The 19,749-nt window shown below is 48.7% G+C and overlaps 1 protein-coding gene across 6 annotated transcripts; it reads left to right on the top strand.

Moving 5' to 3' along the window:
• The first annotated feature begins 6,508 nt into the window (after positions 1-6,508).
• On the top strand, positions 6,509-15,156 carry THNSL2 (threonine synthase like 2). Of its 6 annotated transcripts, none has more exons than XM_063401403.1 (9): positions 6,509-6,645; positions 7,293-7,517; positions 8,160-8,354; positions 8,592-8,744; positions 9,459-9,689; positions 10,536-10,684; positions 13,335-13,460; positions 14,368-14,507; positions 14,631-15,156. In XM_063401403.1, the coding sequence occupies exons 2-9, from the start codon at positions 7,295-7,297 to the stop codon at positions 14,881-14,883; spliced, it is 1,470 nt and encodes a 489-aa protein (XP_063257473.1). In that variant the 5' UTR covers positions 6,509-6,645; positions 7,293-7,294; the 3' UTR covers positions 14,884-15,156. The 6 variants fall into 6 exon arrangements, with proteins under 6 accessions (XP_063257473.1, XP_063257472.1, XP_063257471.1 ...); XM_063401402.1 differs by having other exon boundaries at positions 6,608-6,766; XM_063401401.1 differs by having other exon boundaries at positions 6,609-6,766; positions 7,290-7,517.
• The last annotated feature ends 4,593 nt before the right edge of the window (positions 15,157-19,749 follow it).

Raw genomic sequence — 19,749 nt, 5'->3', positions numbered from 1 at the left:
TAATTAAAAGTTCTGAACTACAAAAATGACTTTACAGCCAAAGCAGTGTACAGGGAGAAGCACTTTCCTGTAGCCCAGGGGAGGGTCCCTGGCAGCCTTGTGGAGGTCTGGGAATGTCTTCATGCATCTCTCCTGTATCACCTCACTTGCTTCTCTTATCCATCCCACCAGTGACCCCCCCAGACTTCAGTGAGCCCAGCACCTCAGTGCTTGGGAAGCCAGGGCTGGGCTCTACACTAGGATTTTCTTGGCCCAAAAATGAAAGACTACAAGCCAGGACCTTTGGTGATTCAGTTCTGGATTTTTCTAGTGCAGGTCCAGTTGAACACCCCAAAACATCCAGCAATTTTTTAAAAAACCTTGGTCACAGGCTTGCCAGTCACAGATCCCCAGGTGGGCTCCCCTCTGTCTCAGCCTATAGTATTGTTGGGTAATTCTATTTCTGCTGCCCTTGAACCTGGAAACTTGGTCTGCTGCCAGGTTTTCACATCTTTGGTATGATTATTTTGAACCTTGAGGAACAAAGGTTTCTTCATCATGCCACATGGCTGCATTGCTTTGAAAGGTTGGATGGGATGGAGAAGATGCTGCTGCTGCCCTGAGCTCTCCATCCCTCTTGGTTTTCTCTGTGCTGTGTTACCAAGACAGCGCTGAGATTAAATACAGTACCTTTCCCAGACTTTTCTCTTCTTAAAATGGCTTTGGCAGTCTGCTGAGATTCCTGCCTCCAAGCTGTAACTTCCAAGCTGCAGATGTGCAAGAACCATTTCATATAGGTTTAGATTAGATATGTCTTTATCAGAGCCCTGATAAGAATGCCAGAAGCAGCAGCTTGTGCAGAGAGCTGCTGCTTGATAAAGTTTTCCATCGATGCCGATATTCGGAGGAGGGCAGCCCTCAGCCCTTGTCATCTTATTGCAAAGGTACCAAAGGGAGCAAAGGGTTCGTATTGCTTCTTCAAGGTCAAGGCAGCTCTATCACTGATAGCACAAGAGCCTTGGCTCTGCTTATCACTGATCACCTGGGGAACAGAGCTTACAGAAGATTGGACTTTGCTGCTGAGATCTTGCTTTAGAGTAGGAATAAAGCTGCTGGCTCTGCCACCCATTTCCCATTCTCTTGCCTCCAACATCTGTGGTGTAGCACTGTGGCCTCTCTCCAGGCACAGAGACCCCCTCTGTTTATGCCCTCAGAGGATGTGTATTGTCCTTGCAGCTTGGCCTTTGGTGAGATGAGGCTGCCCTCCATCCCACAACCAAGCTCGTGGAGTCAGGGTAAAGGACTGAAAATGGTGCTCATTTCTTATGGAACTAGCTTGTGCCAAGGCAAGGACAGAAAATGCTGGGAAAGAAATGGAGCCATTAGCAGTCAATGTTCTTGAGTGAGGAAGGTCAGAGCCAGTGAAGATTTAACCAATGGTGCATCTGACCCCACCACACAGCTGCAGTGCAAATGTCTCCCCAGGCACATGAAGAGCTCCTGAGCCTCAGTGGAAAAAGGAAACCTTCATCTGAGCAAGTGCAGGAGACTGGTGTGTCAGCATGGAAAGGGCAGCAGCCCCCAAGTGCCCACAGGTGAACCCCAGTCCTGGAGGGACACCTGGCTGTCACTGTGGGTCAGTACTCACCTGTCCAGCTGTGCTCCCCTTCATCCTGAGTTATCAAGCACAGTGGCTCACTCAGAGCCCCTCACAAAGGGTTGCAGCTGATTAGTCAAGGAGAGCATCTCAGGGCCAGACAAGCATGGGGAGGAGCCTGTTCCTGTCTCTCCTTGAGACAAATATATAGCCACAACCTATATATAAAATGAAGGAAAGCCCGAGCAATAACCCCCAAGACCTTCCCTAGCAGGGGGAAGCAATGAGCCATGAGTGATGCACCAGCCAGAGGGTCAGTGCTGAGGCAGGACACACCTGTGAGGAGGGCAGAGAATTGCATGGAGTCTGACAGCAACCGAACTTTCACCAGGTTCAGGACCACAGAGGTGCCCCATGGGGAACAACCACGGTGCCAGCAAGACCAGAGCTGTGGACAAAGCCCAGGATTGCCACTGTCCATGTCCCACCTGGTCCTCTCATGTTTTTATAGTCAAAGTGCCTCCCTGAGCACAGGTATCCCCACTTTGCACATTATGGAGCCTGACCTTCCCAAAGTCACCAGGAGAAGCTGATAAAGCATCTTCCTTGACCAGTCCCTAGTTGGGGGTTGCAGAGCCCATATGCTATGGGATTGCATATTTTGATTAAAAATGTGGCTCAGGGTTATAATGTAAACTTCAGCGTAGTAGAACCAGATTGCACAACCTTCTCCAAGTAACAGCTTCTCCAATATCCCACTAGGGACGCCAGGACTGCACAATTCCTTGAGCTCCCTTTCTGCTCTGCCTTTCTGAGTGGGTCCTACCTGCACTTTGACCTACAAGACCCAAACAGCAACACAGATGTCTTTGACCTGGTTGTGAAACACCTTGTTCTGAGGAAAGAGCGTTGCACTCAGATGTGGGGAAAGGGCCAATGTGCTGGCAGCTCCTTGCCCTGCAAAATCACCACAGGTGGAAAAGTCTGTATGAGCACATTTGCAGGTGAGAGGAGGTCATCCATGTGGAAGTTCTGCCTCACGTCAGCTGAGATACTGGCAATTTAGATCAGATTTAGAAAGTAAAGAGCTTACAGCAAACTTACCTTTGCTGTAACAAAGACACAGCTTTGTACAGTTTAATTTATTTACAGTCATACATTTCTGCCTTATATCTCCTTGACATGAGGCTTAAAGAAATAATTCTGGGTGCATGTTTGCCTGCACAGCTGCAGACACTCTGCAAACTTCCTTAGCCTCCTTCCTGCTGTAGATTCTGAGCCTGACTAAGGTGTGGATCTACCTCTGAGAAGGCAGAACTGAAATACTTTGATTTCTGGCCAGAACCTTGCAGTTTTTACCTGGAACCTTCCTGTTTTCTCTGTGAATGTTTACACTTCTGCACATGAGAGGGCAGGGAACACGTAACTTCACCAATCCCCAGTGATAAGCTCCTACAATTCTTCTCAGCCACTGGGAGGTGCTCTGTACAGGGTAGTAAATGGCATTGCAAAATCCCAAATATCCTGGTCACTGCCTTTCTGGGCCTGCCTGGTGTTGTCTGAGTCACTTACATGTCTGAAAGCTTTTGTCTGTGTGTGGTTTTTAGACCCCAGACACCTTTTGGGCAGAGACGGGACTGGGAGCTATGGGGACATTTTTGTGCTGCTCAGGGTTATGTGATGCTTTTTAAATTAAATTTGGTGTTTTTTGGACTTGGATGAGAGTTGGGGTCTTTTCTGTGTGCCCTTTTCTGAGTGGCTCACTGGGGCCAGGAGAGATCTTGCTGAAAAGAAGGTGATAAAATTCCAGGATGGGATTCTTTGGGGGGAAGATGGGTGAACATGAATAACCTCCTTCTTACCGCCATGAGCTCCTGTCAGCTTTGTATCCAACACTCCTGTTGCGGATCATCGCCCGTGCTTCCTTTTCCTCAGCTCCAAAACTTTGGAGAGGTGTTTCCCGGCTTTTGTTGGGATAGCTGGGTGGAGGGACCTGTGGGAGGGTGGAAAAGGCTGGATGGAATCATGGAAAGGGATGTGTCTCCTCCAGGATGCAAGGCACTGCCGCCATCTAGTGTATCTGGGATTCACCGGGGCCCACTTTGCTGGACAGGATAAAAAACTGCTTAGCGAACACGAAATTGAGAGTTTTGCTGTGCTTGTCTTTGAGTGCTGCAATGCTCAGAGCTGGGACATGAAATTTTAGGGTGATTTGCGCAGGAGAAAAATTGAATTTTTGCTGTTATACATGTCTTTCTGCTTCCTCAGTCCTCAACACGCTTTGGGATGCCTTTGGAAGGTGGAGAGGCTGAGGAAATTCCACCTGAAGGGATGAAAAATTATGCATTAAAAAAAAAAAAAAAAAAAAAAAAAGGAAAGTCTGATAGCAGCCTTAGCTGGGGTTTACAGGTACAGGTGATTCCTGACATATGAGTCCAGAGACCACAAAGTGCTCAGTAATGGGCAAAGCAGAGTTGCAAATCCCAGCAGGAATATGAAGGCACTGAGTAAGACCAGGTTAATTAGAGGCTAATTTTCCAGCTCTTCATCTGTTGCTGCAGTGGATGGGTCCTGACAGGCAGCAAGGGCACACTCCTCCCCTCTTTTTCTTAAAAATTCAAAATAATATTAAAGAATCATAGAATGAATCATGGAATCACAGAATGGTTGGGTTGGAAGGGACCTGAAAAATCAACTGGTTCCAACTCCCCTGCCATGGTCAGGGACACCTTTCACTAGACCAGGTTGCTCAGAGCTCCACCCAAAATGAAATGCCACTCTAAATTTGAGTGCATGGAAATCGTAGGGCTGAGCATAAGAAAACCTCTCCAAGTAAAAGGCACTATCATCCTGTTTTGTGTCCCAGGCTGTGTTCTGTGCTCACATCAGCTGCTGTGCCACATCAGCAGTCCCTGCACCCCAGCATAACCACTGACCTTGTTAATGAGGGTTATCACTGCTGATAGAGCCAGGGCAGAGCTGTGGCAGCAGCCACTTTGCAGATGCAGAGCAGCAGGTATCCTGATGTAATTTTTTTTTTTTTTTGCAGGGCTCCTGCATTCCAGAGTAATGCTGAAGGAATCATTAATCTCATTGTAAACTCTTCACTTGGAAAAAAAATTGGATGCATGAATAAAGTAATTGCACACAGCTAAAACACACATTAAAAGAATTAGACATATGGTCAGTCAATTCCCAGAGACATAAGGTCCCATGCTGGTGGGAATAGGTGAGGTCTCACTGAAGTGTGCTGAGTGACTCCTGCAAAGATGTACATTGGTGATATTAAATACTTGCATCGGTAATAAAAACTATCACTTTGTGCAATTCTTCCTATGGATTTGATCCTGTCCTTGTTCTAGCCTGAATTTGAGCTGAGCTCTAAGTGTGCTCTGCCTCTGCATGGGCAAGGAAGGAAATCCTGAATTCATCTTGGCACACCACCATGGGAAAGGGAAGAGGTTAGAATAGAGGAAGCAAATCACATATCCTGCAGCTTTTGTTAGTTCCTTTATTTCTAATATTTCACTGTTTTGTCCAGAGATACTATTTGCATTTTTTTTTGTGTCAGCTACCACTGGAGCATGTTGAGGAGCTGAGACTGTTTTAGAGATATCAGCCACTCCCTTCAGCATCCAGTAAACCTGGGAGCTTCCAGTGACTCCAGGGATAGTGGTGGGGAGGTTTCACCATCAATTTAAGCCTGACCAATCCCTGAAAAACAAGGTCCAGCCTTGCTGTTTTATCCAGAACCTTCTGAAAAGACCTGGATCCACATCTGGAATGGGGGCAGACCTCCACTACAGGGTGAGCACTCTACTGCATGCCAGTGGACCAAGAGGATCTGGTGACTACAGATTCAGGGAGGACTGTGGGGCTCAGGCTTCATCTTTGCAATGTCATGAGGAATACTGAGCACAGAGATGGTGGGGAGATGCAGGCTGGTTGGTAATACAATTTATACAACTATAGATAAATAGATTCCTTCCTAGCTGATTTCCTAGAGGTGTGTTCCACTCTGGCCCACTGTTTGAGCTCAGATATATCATTAAAAAGCTTCTGTTTGCTTCCTGCTCTGCTACAGCTGCTATGTTCAACCGTGAGCAACACCAACCATCACAGGCAGCTCTGTCCAGAGCCTGAAATTTACCTACTGCCTCTGCCTGAAGAGCCTGCAGAAAGAATCTTTGGGATGTTTGGTGTAGAAAATTCATTTTCCACAACTGTGCCCAGAGCAGTGACTGGACCACTCTGTACCAGAGATTTTTCTCATTGCTCCAGTTAGAATAATAATTAGAGAGAGGCACTGTATTTAGGGTCAGACTCCAGTGCTTTGGCAGGGATATGTCTCTTGCTGCAGACGTGGGCTCCGTGGCTCACAGCAGGCTGTTATCAGCCATCCTTTGTACCTCTGCTTCAGCCTGGGCTGAAGTCCTTCTGCTTTCTCCAGCACTGAGTTGTGTCCTGGGTTTGTGCAGCCACTGGTCCTGTGCTGACCTTGCCTTTTTGAATTAATTATTATATATTAAAATGATAAGCAGCAAAGGGACACACAGCCCTTTCCTGCAAAGAGCTGGATTTTTTTTTGCACAACCCTTCCCGTGTCTCCTCTGCCTCACTTTCCCCGTTGATGTGACAGGGCTGTGGAGAGGCTGAGCTGAGTTCCAGATTCATTGTGCTTGCAAGGGACTTCTGGGGTTTCCTGACCCAAACCCTTCTTTAAGCAGCTTCAACCTCAAATTTAAATCCAAACTCACAGTTTAATCAGGTGTCTCAAGGTTTCCCCAGCCGAAATTGAAGCGTCTCTAGGGTTACACAAAAGACCGCAAGGTCTCCATGCCCTGTGCCCGATCACTCTCAGGTTAAAAGCTCTCTCCTAATATTTAACCACATTTCCCCCTAGCTGCAGCTGGCACCTGCTGCCCCTTGTCCCGGCTCCTGGCACAGCAGAGGCAGCTGAGCTCCGTCTCTCCCCCTCATTCCCATTCCCATTCTTGCTGCAGGCCGTGTCTGCCGGCTCTGCCGTGGCACCGGGAGCACCGGCGGCTGGCAGCGGGGACTCATTTTCCGTGAGCACAAGGGCAAAGGGAAGCCGGGCTGGAAGCGGTGGCTGGAGGCGGTGGCCGGGGCTAGTTTGGCCGCTTGCCCGCGGTGTGGAGCCGCGCTGAGGGGCTGCAGCGCTGGCCTGAGGTGAGCCCGGCCGAGGGGCGCAGGGGCAGCGGAGACGGGGCCGCTCCTCAGCCGCGCCGGGGTTTGCGCCACTCCGGGGGATTTAGCTCAGCCCTTCCTACATTGCGTCAAATCCTGCCCTTAGTTTAACCCCTTTGGACAAAATCAGCCTGATCGAAAAGCATAGTGATTTTTAATTTTTTTTAAAAAAATTTAAATCCCCAGCTTTGGCAAACAGCCCAGAAAGGGACATGACGCGCTTCTGCGGCGACTTGTGCGCCGTCAGGGCTTTTCCTCAGGCGGGAAGTGTCTCCCTGGGCAGGGTGCAGGGAAAGCGGGACAAGGAAGCTCCAGCCTTGGCACAGATCCCAGGCAGCCTTTCCGAGCGCCCTGCACTGACCCTGGCTGCTCCAGCTCCAGGAGGGATGGGTTTGTTCCCTGGGGAGCTCTGTCTGCCCGCAGGGGGGGTTTTGGAGGGAGTTGTTTTGGGATGAGGGGCTGTTCCTGGTGTGGGATGCTGGCAGTGACTGTGGTGCCTCCCCAGCAGCCATGGAGTACATCAGCACACGGGGAGCCACGACGGCCGTGGGCTTTGAGGGAGCGCTTTTCTCTGGCTACGCACCCGATGGGGGCCTCTTCATGCCCCAGCGCATCCCCTCGCTGGACAGGGACACCCTGCTAAGGTGGAGCAGCCTCTCCTACCCTGAGCTGGTGAAGGAGCTGTGCTCCCTCTTCGTCCCGGCCGAGCTGGTCCCACGGGATGCACTCAATGGTGAGCTGAGCGGGGAGCTGCTCGCAGGGATGTGCAGGATTTGGGGGGTTCAGATGCATCTGCCTGCCTTTCCCCCATCCACTACAGCTCCCAAGATGAGGGACCCTGCTGCACCATTCCCTGCTCCTTTCTGTAGCCTGTTCTGCTCTGTCACCTTGCTGGCGCTAGTGGAAAAGGTGTCCCTTGTGTATAAATAGGAGTTCTGGTGACAGCAACAAGTTGATGTTGTGGCCCTGCTGCCTCCAGGGCTTTCTGCTGCTTCACTCTTGCCATGTTTTTTAATGTTTTTAACACTTATGAGCCATCCTTTCCACCAGAGGGCAGCTGCGACCTCTGTTTTAACGGCACATTGGTATAAAACTCGTGTTTCCAGTATTTCATATTTTAACACAGTTTTCTGATTGTGTGGCATGTCTCCTGGGATTACTTAGAACAGAGTTATCAAACACCATGAAACTGAGCTGGTTCATTCCTAATAACCACAAATAACTTGTTAGACATCTGTCACTGCAGCAGCAGCAACTGAGAGCCTTTGGTTGTGCAGAAAGGTACCCAGGAACACAAAGAGCACAGACACAGGAATCCATGGGTCAGAAAAACACTCCTCTAATTTAACAGGTTATTTAACCATTTTCCCTCTAGAGCTGATCGACAGGGCCTTCAGCAGATTCAGACACAAGAATGTTGTGCATCTCTCCAGGCTGAAAGATGGGCTGAACATTTTGGAGCTCTGGCATGGTGTCACATACGCATTTAAGGACCTGTCCTTGTCCTGCACGGGACAGTTTTTACAGTATTTCTTGGAGAAGAAGCAGAAGCATGTCAACATTCTGGTGGGTGAGTACGACTCCTTGGAGGTAAGGTTCTTGGGCACGCCTTTACTTTGAAAGCCATCATCCTACAGCCCTCCCCAAAGATGCCCCAGGATGGTATTGCCTCATAATCTCCAGGCAATGCCAAACTGGCTGCTCTGGCCAAAAGCATCTCATGAAGCATCTCTGCATTTTTTCCTTAAAGGTTTGATTGACACAGCAATTTTTTTGCTTTTCTTTGTGCTTCCTCACTTTGAAACAGGGACTTCAGGGGACACGGGGAGCTCAGCCATCGAGAGCGTGAGAGGGCAGAAGAACGTGGACATCTTTGTTCTGCTGCCCAAGGGGTTCTGCACGCAGATCCAGGAACTTCAGATGACCACTGTCATTGAAGACAACGTCCACGTCTTTGCTGGTTGGCACTGCTGTTTGGACTATCCACTTTATGGCCCTGCTGTGTCAAAGCCTTGACCCTAAAAGCCTGAGGGATTTGCTCAGTGGGATTTGCAGCTTTAGCAGCTGCAGCCAGCCAGGTTGTTGCTATCACCGTGCCCAGACATCTGGCTAACAGGAGACAACATCCCCAGTTTGAAAACCGAGAAGTTTAAGGCTTTCTTTTCTCCTGGCCATAGATCAGAGCTGCCTCCATGCAGGTGGTTGGTGTTTGGCTGGAATAAACACAGCACCATTTTCTGTTACTAGAAGGATTTGGAGCCACCCCTTCTCTCTGTCCTCTCACCCTTGTGAGGGATTTATCCCCTACCACCATGCTGTCCCCATGGATTGCCATCACCACTGGGTGCTTGAGCTGCTTGAGTTTCCATGCTCAGCTTGAGTTCTCTGCTCAGCCAGGTCTCACTTCAGCATCTCACAAGGGGATGCAGCATTTGCCTTCCTGGCAAGCTTATATTTGGTAGAAGCAGGAGCCCAGAGTGCTCTGTCTGCAGAAACCACCTGACATTCACAGGGTGCCACTCAGGCACAGCCCCCAGGGCAGACGGGGAACTCGGGACACTCCTGGCCACAGCAAACCCCAGGGCTTCAGACCAAGCCTGTTTCTGAGCAGAAACACCTCGTGCCTGATGCACTGCTGCTGGCAGATCTAATCTCTCCTTTCTCCTTTTGACAGCTCATGGGAACAGCGATGAAATCGATGAGCCAATCAAGGAACTGTTTGCTGATGTCGATTTTGCTGGAAAATACCACCTGATGAGCTTGAATTCCATCAATTGGTCCAGGATTATGGTGCAGATTGCTCACTACTTCTATGCTTACTTTCAGTGTGCCCCATCCCTGGATACCACCCCGCTGCCAATGGTGGAAATTGTTGTGCCAACAGGAGGAGGAGGAAATATCACGGGTAAAGGGGAAAAAAGATGGGTTAGATAAGAGAGAGAGAATGCTGTGATCTAAGGACCAAAAGCACTGTGCAGATACTCGGTATTGCTATTTATTAAAACACCCACTCTCTGGTAGGATTTCTTCAGAACCACTTATATTTTATTACTCATGTATGGTTATTACTCAATTTAGGTGTCACTGATGATTTGCAAGGTGCAGAAAAACCCAAACCACCCTTTGATGATGACTGTAACTATCTTGAGGATGGGCACATTAGGAGAGGACAGAATGCGTTTGATGCAGAAAAGAGGGAAAACGCTGTGGCTCTGATTTCTTAAGTGAGACATTAACAGAGGTGTGGAGTCCTGCCTGGTCCTCTCTGGTTTGCATGGTAATGCATGGTCAGGAGAACCACTCTTAATTGCATAATCTGGCCTTCTAAATGAGAGTTCTTGATTGCCTCAGTCCCAAAATAGGTGTAGAAGTGTCTTATGAAAGCAGTAAAGGATTTTATATATTCACTGCTCTTCCAGCTTGCCCATCAGAGAGGCAAAAGCCCAAAATCTTCATCTCTCCTGCTTACCTGGCAGCTGCCTGAACTCTCAGTCCCCTCAGCAGAAGTGGAGATGAGCCAGGGGTCTGTGTTCAATGGCAGGTGGAGCATTGCATCCCTGGATTTTATTATAATCTGTGCTCTACCAAACCACTCAAGTCAGATATCTTGGAGTCCACTAGGGAATATCATTTGTGTCTGCTTCTGAATGAGATGCTCCATCAATGTGTATGGTGACCTCTTTGCAAAATCTCCTTCAAATATTTCTTCATCAATCACTCATGCACTTTTTTCACTTTTTTTTTTCCCTAGCTGGCTGTATTGCCCAGAAAATGGGTCTCCCAATTCGACTTGTTACTGTGGTGAACAGCAATGACATCATTCATAGGACTGTTCAACATGGAGATTTCTCACTGGCAGAGAGCGTGAAGGCTACATTAGCATCAGCCATGGATATCCAGGTATGTAGTAAACTGGCCAAAATGAAAAAATAGAAAATATTGTTATTGTTTTTTTTAATCTTGTGCTCTGTTCTGCCTGTAAAATTCTGCCACTTGATGATGCATTAGGAGGTGTGACTCATATTGACCATTTATGCTACAGACTGCTGAGCTGAGATAGATCAAACACCTTCTCCCTCACTTTTCAGGGCTTGACTTTCTGATCTTCATTGTTGAGTGCTGGGCTGCTGGGCATTCGTTCTGTGCAAGCTTAGCAAGACAGGGACATTTCCACAGCATGTGACAGCTAGACAACTAAAAATGCCATCATGTCTCCAGAGTTTTGTTTTTGAAAAGCTCCACAAAAAGTAGGATGAGAGACCAGGAAGGAGGTAGAGATGTCCATAAGAAATACCTTGTTCATGGCCACCTGCTGCTTGCTCAGAGCAAAACAGGTCCCAGCAGGCAGGGAAGGGCCTCAGAAAGAAAAGTCATGGAGGTACAGAAACCAAACACCTGGAAGCACATACCTCCCCTTTCATTCCCACCTTGGGATCCCCAGGGATTGGATCTGCTTCCAAGCAAGTGATCAAAGTGGGAAACCCTTGGCATTGTATCTTTGTGACCTTAAGCTACCTGGATTTTCCGAAAGCTGTTCAAACACACTGGGAGGACCTGGGAGTCTGGAGGGACTGCCATGCTTTGCAGTTACTACATCCCTATGTCCCTATCAGCAGGCTGTGCTCTGCAGCTTGGCTTTCCTCCTGAGCCAGGAACCTGGGGGGTTCCTCAGGGCTCCAAGGATAACTGAGCTCCTCTCACAGCCCATCTCCCTCCAGTAGCACTGGTCAGCAAGTGTCAGACTTTGGGATCTTGGGGGCAGAGAGTCAGGTGAGGAGATTTCCTGAGATTCCTGAGGAGCTAGATGAGGGAATCCCTCTGCACATTCCCCTCCACAGCTGCATGGGAGGTCATTGTTCAGCTCACATCTGAAGCACCCATGCAAATATTTCTGTAGCTAAAGAGAATATTTGTTCTGGAGGGGAATTCATGAAGTCTCTGGTTGGGACTTGTTTAAAGCAGGTCCAGCCTTGAGGTCAGGTGGGATTGCTCAGGGCTTTGTCCAGTTAGGTGTTGGAAATCTTCAAGGATGGCGAGTGCACAGCCTCTTTATGTTGTTGCTTCTGCAGACTAAGATAAAGCAGAGAAAACTTTCCTGTTAGATGCTGCCTGAAGAGTTGAAGGTGAAGCAGAAAGTCTGGCATAGATGAGCCTTGTAAGGAGCAATCCCAGGACAATCCCAGCAGACACTGTGTCTTTGCAGCCAAGCAGGGGCTGTTCTCAGTCCCTGAGGTCAGGAAGAACCACACACCTCATATCCACACTCCAAAACCTTGTCCTCAGCATGACCTGGCCTCCAAACTGGACCATGACATTCTCCTGGAGAGCTCTGGTGGTGTGGGACAGGAGCAAAAGCCTTACTTAGATGGTAAGGGTGGTACTTGCACCAGTGCCCTGGCCCAGTTCAGCTTACTGGTGTCCCCACAGTGTTCTGTAATGGAAACCATAAGGCTGGTGGGAATGGAGGGTGAAGGGAAATGTGGGAAGGATGTGGGAACAGCAGAAGGAAGGACAGGAGAAAGGGTGTCAGGAGCACGGTGTTGGAGGCACCCCCAGGAGCAGGTCATGGAAGTCCAGGCATGCTGACTTGCATCTTCTCAGGACAGCCTAAACCAGGGGACAGCCTAGAGCAAAGGGCAGGCTACACCCAGACTAGACTGAAGATTAGAGGCTGGAGGCTCTGGGAGATGATGGTGGGAAGATGGAGAAAAGACTGGGGCCATAAGACACCCAGATAAGGACACAAAAGGCTGAGTAAGTCCTGATGACTCGACGTAGGACAGGATGAAGTGACAAAAGGTGGCAGGTGCTGTCAACTGCTAAAAATTATGAAGGGTTTATCCAAACCCAGCACTTGAACCCATGAGGTGAGATGAGGACTCAGTAAGTTGGTGCCCCCTGCCCTGTCTGTCCCTACAAGGTATCTCGGCCAAACCACCTGGATGAATATTTCTTGGTGCTCGTAAATGTGCAGGAATGAGGCAGGGCAGAGAAATTGGTTTGGGACCCTCCTGTATGGTCTTGCACAGAGTTCTACTGCAGTGTTGCAATGCTGATTGCTACACAGCCATATAGGCCAGTCAGGCCCTATATGTGCCCTATAAGTGGAGATTATCAGCCAGCCCTGCAGCGAGCTGGGTGTCTCATTAAGTCACGAAGGAGCTGGATGACTCACAGCAGCATCTGCAACACTGAGTAAACAGCTGGATATTTCTGGTTCTCCAATCCACAGGGTGTTATTAGCCTGGGCTCCTCACAGTGATGGTACAGATGTGGTCGTGCTGTTGATTCATCAGTCATCCCTTCATTTTCTGTTTTAATCTGATGGTCACTGTCAGACTGCTCTGACAGGTCAGAGGTTCAAAAGACATTGTGTTCCCAAAGACTTGTCTTGGGATGTAGGTGAGCAAAGAGAAGACAAAAAGCCCACCCTGGCTTCCACAAAGAAAAGCACAGTGGTAGGACCTCAGCCCTAGTGAGACATGAGAGAATCCACAGGGATGCTTTGTTCCCTGTTTGATTTTCCTCACCTATTGCCTTGTTATCCCAGGAGCCTTACAATGTGGAGAGGATCCTCTGGCTGCTCTCAGGCTCTGACAGCCACCTGATAAAAACTCTGATGGAGCAATTCAACATCTCAAAAAGGCTGAAGCTGCCAGAGGATTTGCACAGAAAGGTCAGTTCCTCACCCACACAACACTGTGCCTGTGTGTGTGTGTAAGGAGATTATTGCTACCAGGTATTCCCAATTCATTTTCAGAATAAAAAAATCATAGTGGAGAATATGAAACCAAAAATTTAAGCGTGAGGTCAGAACACAAGTTTAATATGAATGTGTATGCATGGAGATACTAAAAACCTCTTTTTGTTTTTATTTTAAAGAATGCTCTTTCTTCTTCATGAAACTAACTTTAAAATTGCCTGCAGTTATTTAGGTAACGTATGAATTTGGCCCATACTTGGCCATACACTGAGGCATTGTGCAGTGGCTGCTGGCACAAATTGGGTGTTTGGGAGTGGGTCTGTGGAGTTTGGTGCAATTCAGCCTTGCTTTTACAGCAAAGGGGAGCACAAACACAAAGCAGAGAGAGATATAAGAGAAAACCAAAGATCTGAGTTGTGAGGGCCAGGTGCAAAATCCTGCCTTTTCCTGTCCAATTTCTGACGTGCTCTCCCTCACAGAGAAGCCTTTGCCCAGTTCCCACTCCTGCTTGTGCTGCAGAAAGATAAATACTAAACAATTTTATTATTAGAAGCAAGGAGAGCTGTTACACTGAGGGGGATTTTACAAGTCCTCAGAAACGCCCCCAGAGCATGGAAATAGCAGTGCAGAGGTGAGGAGCTGAGTGCTGGCTCCTGCCCACCCACACTCAGAGCACCTGTGGATGGAAACCCCTTGCCCACAGTCCATTCCCTGTGGTTTTTTCCAGCAGTGCCCTCATCCCCTATCTGCAGCAGCCCCTTTTCCCTCAGTCTCTGGGGGAACCCATCCTCCAGCCTCCCAATTTCCACCTGCTTTGCTGAGTGCCTGTGGCACACGTTGGGTGGTGGTGCCCCGTGCAAACCTCCCTGTTTCCCCCCAGCTCTCCCAGACCCTGGGCTCGTGCTCAGCCTCTGACCAGGACATTGTGGGAGCCATGAGGCGCTGCTGGGAGGAGAACCAGTACCTGCTGTGCCCCCACTCTGCCGTGGCTGCTCACTACCACTACTCACAGCCACACAGGTAGGGAGAGCCATGCTCAGGAGCATGAGGGACTGGAGCATCGCTGTCCCCTTGCTCCTGCAGCATCTCCAGCTCCCAGCTCGCTTACACCATAAGCTTTCTTTGCTTGTCTCTCCTTTCCAGCATCCCCCGGTGTTGCTTGGCTCCAGCCTCTGCAGCCAAATTTCAGGATGCCCTTCTCCGAGCTGGCCTGGTTCCCCAGATCCCCCCTGAAATCACTGCCCTGACAGCAATGGAGACCAGGTGCACTCCCCTGGAGCGGGGACAGGACTGGGCACAGGCTCTCCGGGGCCGCATTGAAGCTGTGGCACAGCAGTGGGAGGCACGGGCCGGTCACTCTGCACCCCAGGGCAGGGGGGGATCACTGGGCAGGTAGTCACACAGACCTGACTGCTGGGCACAGCTGGACAATGCCTCCCAGGGCTCATTCTCCACTCCCAAAAAAGCCCTGTCTTATGCTGGGAGTCTCCAGGTAATGATTTATTAGCAAGAGTGCACTTCTCTGTTGAATTACATGGACTATCTCATAACATTTTCAGTAAAAAGTTGGATTATATGGACAATTTCATAACATTTTCAGTAAAGAGCACTGTAATTGTATCCCTATTTTCCAAATAAATCATAACAGCTGATTGAAACTCTGAGTAAATGTCTGTTCCAATCATTACTGGCTGTTCCAGAAAGCTGCCTTAGCAGTACCCACAGCTGCCTGCTTCTTGAGCTTTGTCCAGTGATTCTGGCTCTGTGCTGGGATGTTCAGCCCAGCAATCCCAGTAAGGACCCAGGATGCTCAATAGGAAACACATGCAAGAGTGGAGTGGATCCACTTTACCCAGCCCTGTAATTTAAGCAGTGCCAGAGATGGTTCCCAGGCATTGAAACTTGCTCTGTGATAGTGTTAAATAGCAGATGTTTTCCCTGGACAGGCTTATCTTAAGAGCTACTTTCCAGTGCTGTATCTTACAGCTTTTGGTCCTAGTCCTGCTTCAGACTCTTCCCAGGCAACTTCCACTGTAACAAGTAGGAAATGGGAAATTCCCTTTATCTTCTGCCTGAAACTTCAGGTCTTTCAATACCACGTTCTCATCATATACATATAAATATATAAATACCTTGCGTGGGAGCTGCCTCCACAAGTCATGCATCTGGCAGGAATCTCTTGTGCCTAAAAAAGGGGGAAGAAAAATAGGAATAATTATACCAGGGGGGAAAAATCCCCTTTTGCCATCAAAAAAATTCCCCCTTTGACATCAAAGGAAGTCCTGTAATGGGAGGATTAATTTGAAGGTTTAGTGGCATTTAACAGGGTAAAAGTAAATTCTGTGAAGTGATTCAGCTCGGGATGTTACAGAACGTGCGGGAAGAGTGGGAAGCTTGGCCTGGGCTGCAAACTGCCTTGCTTGGCACTCAGGGAGCCTTTTCCTTGGCTCCCTCTGGTGCAGCTGGCCCCGTGCCACCTCCTTCCATCCCACCGAAACCCTGCAGGAGAGGAGGGACCTGTGCCTCCTCCAGGGTGGGGGCTGAGGCTGCCCCATCCCAATTAACAGGGATGAGGGAAATAACTTAGCTGAGAATGATGTAAAACCCACAGCACTTGGATGTTTTTGATGCTAACAGCTCTCCTTGCATGGATTGAGCAGCTGGGAGGTGGGGTCCAGGAATGATGTTTCATGAGGCCATCATTCACCCTTCATTAAGAGCCAAACCAGCAAAATACCTCCTTTTTAAGCAACAGCTTTATCCTCACAAATAACCCTTCCCCAAAGGATGGCTTTGCACTGGGGGTGGTGCAGGACGTCTCTGGCAGTGGCAATAAAAAACTTCCCGATCCCATTTGACCCCCATGATCAGCTTCCCCTTTCATTAATGCAGATGTCATGTTCATTGGACCCCACTGCCCTGAGCAGCTGCCTTCCCAAATCTTGTGGTTCTCAGCCAGGGATGGCTGCCCAGTTGCAATTTAGCCTTTAATCATAGCTTAAGACACCCTGCAAGAGGGGAGAGGCCCAAAATTGCACCTAGTTCTGCACCCAAGTGAGAGGCTGCAAACCTGGCTGGCAAGACCCCAACCCCTCACTGGGGAACATGTGAAGGATGGGGTGAGTGGGGCTGGACTTGCAGCCCGCCAAAATCCTGGTGTGTTTTCCAAGCAGAAAGCATGACAAATACATTCCATGCTCCCATCCCAGTGCCCTCAAGCAGTAGGATGAGTAAAGGGTCCAGCCTCATTGCAGGGTGAAAAGGAGTTTGATTCTCAACCGTCCCTGAGGATACCCTTATGAGGTGAGGATGCTACATCTCCCCCAGCCCAAATCAGACTTTTTGGGGGGGCAGGACACTATGGAACCTTCTCTGTGATCTCTGGAGCAGAACTGCAGGAAAAGCCTGTTCCATGCCTGGAGCCAAGGCAAGGGAGCACAGACAGGCTTGGCTTGCAGGGGGGCTGTGCTCCCACAGAGGCCAATGCACAGCCACACGTGTGAGCCCGGTGCCTGGCACGAGGGAATGACCCTGGCTCTGTGGGCGTGCTGTGTCCCTCCACCTGCTCAGGGACCATGGCATCCGTGGCCACTCTCACACTGGGAGCTCCCACTCTGTCTCCAGAACTGTGCTTGGGGCTCTGCTCGCTCATCTTTGGGTCTGGCTGAGAGAGAAGGTCAGCCTGGTTTGATGTAAAGGTGGAAAATGGAGAGAGGAAAGTCATACAAAAAGTGGTACCTCCTCACCCAACACTGATGGGTGGTTGCAGGCTCTGTAAGCTTCACATGTTCCCAGGGTTAATGATATTTTAGCCCTGCACCTTCCAGAGCTGTTCACAAACCCAGGACAGGCTTGTCAAATAATTCATTTCATACTTCAACTGCTGTTGCTTTTCTCCAGCAAAAATTCCAGTTTCAGGTCCCTGACCCCACACATGTCCAACACGTGATCCATGACATAGTGATTCCCCCAAACTGGTGACCAAACTCCATGGGGACCCTGTTTTCCCCCACTGAGGGGCACAGCTGGGACATGTTCTTAGCTCCTACCTCAAGGGGAAAGTGAAGTCTTGGGATGGAAATGCAATGTATTGAGATAGAGGAATAGGGTATGGCTCAGCTGGAGTTTCTACTCAATAACTCACATGTACCAAAGCAACTTGCTGTCCTGAGCCAAACTCACTTGTAGTTGGTGTGTCCAGCAAGGGATTGGGGCACCTGTCCTGGTGTGGTTTGGGATCTGTTGCACTACATGTGGGGTCTATTCACTAAGCTATCTGCCTCTGTGCCCCATGGGGACTTCATCCACCAGCAGAGCCATGCTGTGGTTCAACACTCCAATCATTAATAGTGCCATGAAGAGGGCACTATTTGCTAAAGAGGGACAGGGTATGACTGGCTGATTGCTGCTCTGGCTGAGATAAAATTGAGAGGAATATAAAATCCTGAAGGAGCTGAGAGTGAGGATGCTCTTTCCCATGAGCAGACCAGTCCAGCCTTCCCCTGTGCTCTGTCACAATGTCCATCCCCATCTTCCAGCTGGTGGCCACCCAAGGAATTGATCTTTGGGCAGTTACTCCACTGACTGGGCTGTCACGTCCTTCTACTCCATTTATGAGCTGGGAGGAGCCCACAACGTGGTGAATTATAAGCCAATGCTTTAAAACAGTGTTCTGAACTGTTTGGGAGCTGAATTATTATTTATAATGCCCTGGGGGCCCCGTGTAATTTATGGACAGGTATGAAGACAAGTAGGCGCTCAGACATGGGGATGAGCCCGGTGTAAATGCTGAGATAGAAATACAGATAGATGGATGGATGAAGATAAGCTTCTTGGCCAGGAGAGCTGGAGACTGAAAAACTGGAGATGGAGAAGGCTGCTCTTAGACATCTCTGCTCTCCTAGGCTGATACTATCCCACTACTCTCAGTCTGTAAAATGTCATCTCAAACATGGTGCAAATCATTTGTTTACTCTTATATTTTTGAATTTATCCAAAGTGCAAAGGAAAAAAAAGTAAAAAGGAATTGCTTTGTTGTTGCAATTTGCTGCTAGGCATTCCTATGTGTGCTAATGATAAGTATTAATTAAATAGCTTTCTGTTGTCTTTTAAATGCAGTTCTTTCAGGCTGTAATTAAAAACAGACACCCAGCCCTTTCTGTCTGCATAGGAAGAGGCAGGTAGGCCTCTGGAGCTCAGCACTTCTTTCCTTGTAACAGGAGAGAAGTGGAAAATGAGGCAAAACCAGTTTCCATTGAAAACTCACCACCCTGTGCATGTCCTTCACAGGGAAGGCAACCAGCTCAAGGAAATTAAAGGAATGTGACTTCCAAGATCCCAGCCCTGCAATCAAAGTAAGTTTATTTGCCCTTAAGATCTTTCAGCTTCATACATTTTAAAGGCAGAGGAGATCACTTTGTTTGATCTCTGGGCTACACAGGCTGCTCTGATGCATTCATCATACCCAGAAGAAACTTGTTGCCTTATGAACATTTTGATCTGAGTAACTGGAGATAGGATTCCATCCCTCTCACCTATTTCTTACTTTCTCCAGGATTTTTTCACTCTTTCTGTGAAGAACCAGGCACTCAGTAAATCCTTATCCCTGTGCTGTTCCTCTGGTCAGTATTAATCTCCCAGTTCAGGGTGTGCTGCTCAGGGAAACTGGAGCTCCCACCAGCCCTGTTGCCCTCTCCCTTTTCCAGCTTAAAATATACTAAAACCCTCTAGAAATGCAAATAAAATGTCACATGCTCACATGATGGAAAGCAACCACCAAGTAAAATTTCCAATTTGCCCACAACACTGAATGACACTTAAGCCCAATTTTTTTCTGCTCCTAAAGGCAAGTGGGCTTCACTTACCTGAAATGCTGCTGTTAATCAATAAATACATGGAAAGACAATGGCTGTCTGCTGAGAGTGGTGGGGGAAGATGCAGCTCACTCAGAGCATGCCTTGGCCAGAGACGGCCAATGAGAGAAAACTTTCTGTGCTCAACAGCTGCATATAAATCTTTTTATTGTTGTTGTTGAATGGAAACATTTAATTATGCATTTGAGTAATTTATAACCTGAGATGTGTAGGATTTGTGTAATAAATACACAGAGAATATAAGACAGACACATTGGCTGCAAGGGATCCTCGATTTGGGGCAGTGCAGCACTTTGGTCACCCAGGGTGATGCTCCTCTGCCAGGAGGAGTCCTCACACAGTTCATAAAACAGCCACAGCCCTTTTGGGGTCCTGTCAACCAAGGCTGG

This window comes from Prinia subflava, chromosome 7 (assembly GCF_021018805.1).
Source record: "Prinia subflava isolate CZ2003 ecotype Zambia chromosome 7, Cam_Psub_1.2, whole genome shotgun sequence".
Lineage (NCBI taxonomy): Eukaryota > Metazoa > Chordata > Aves > Passeriformes > Cisticolidae > Prinia > Prinia subflava.
Note: the sequence above shows the minus strand (reverse complement) of the source record. Positions and strands in the feature narration are given on the sequence as shown.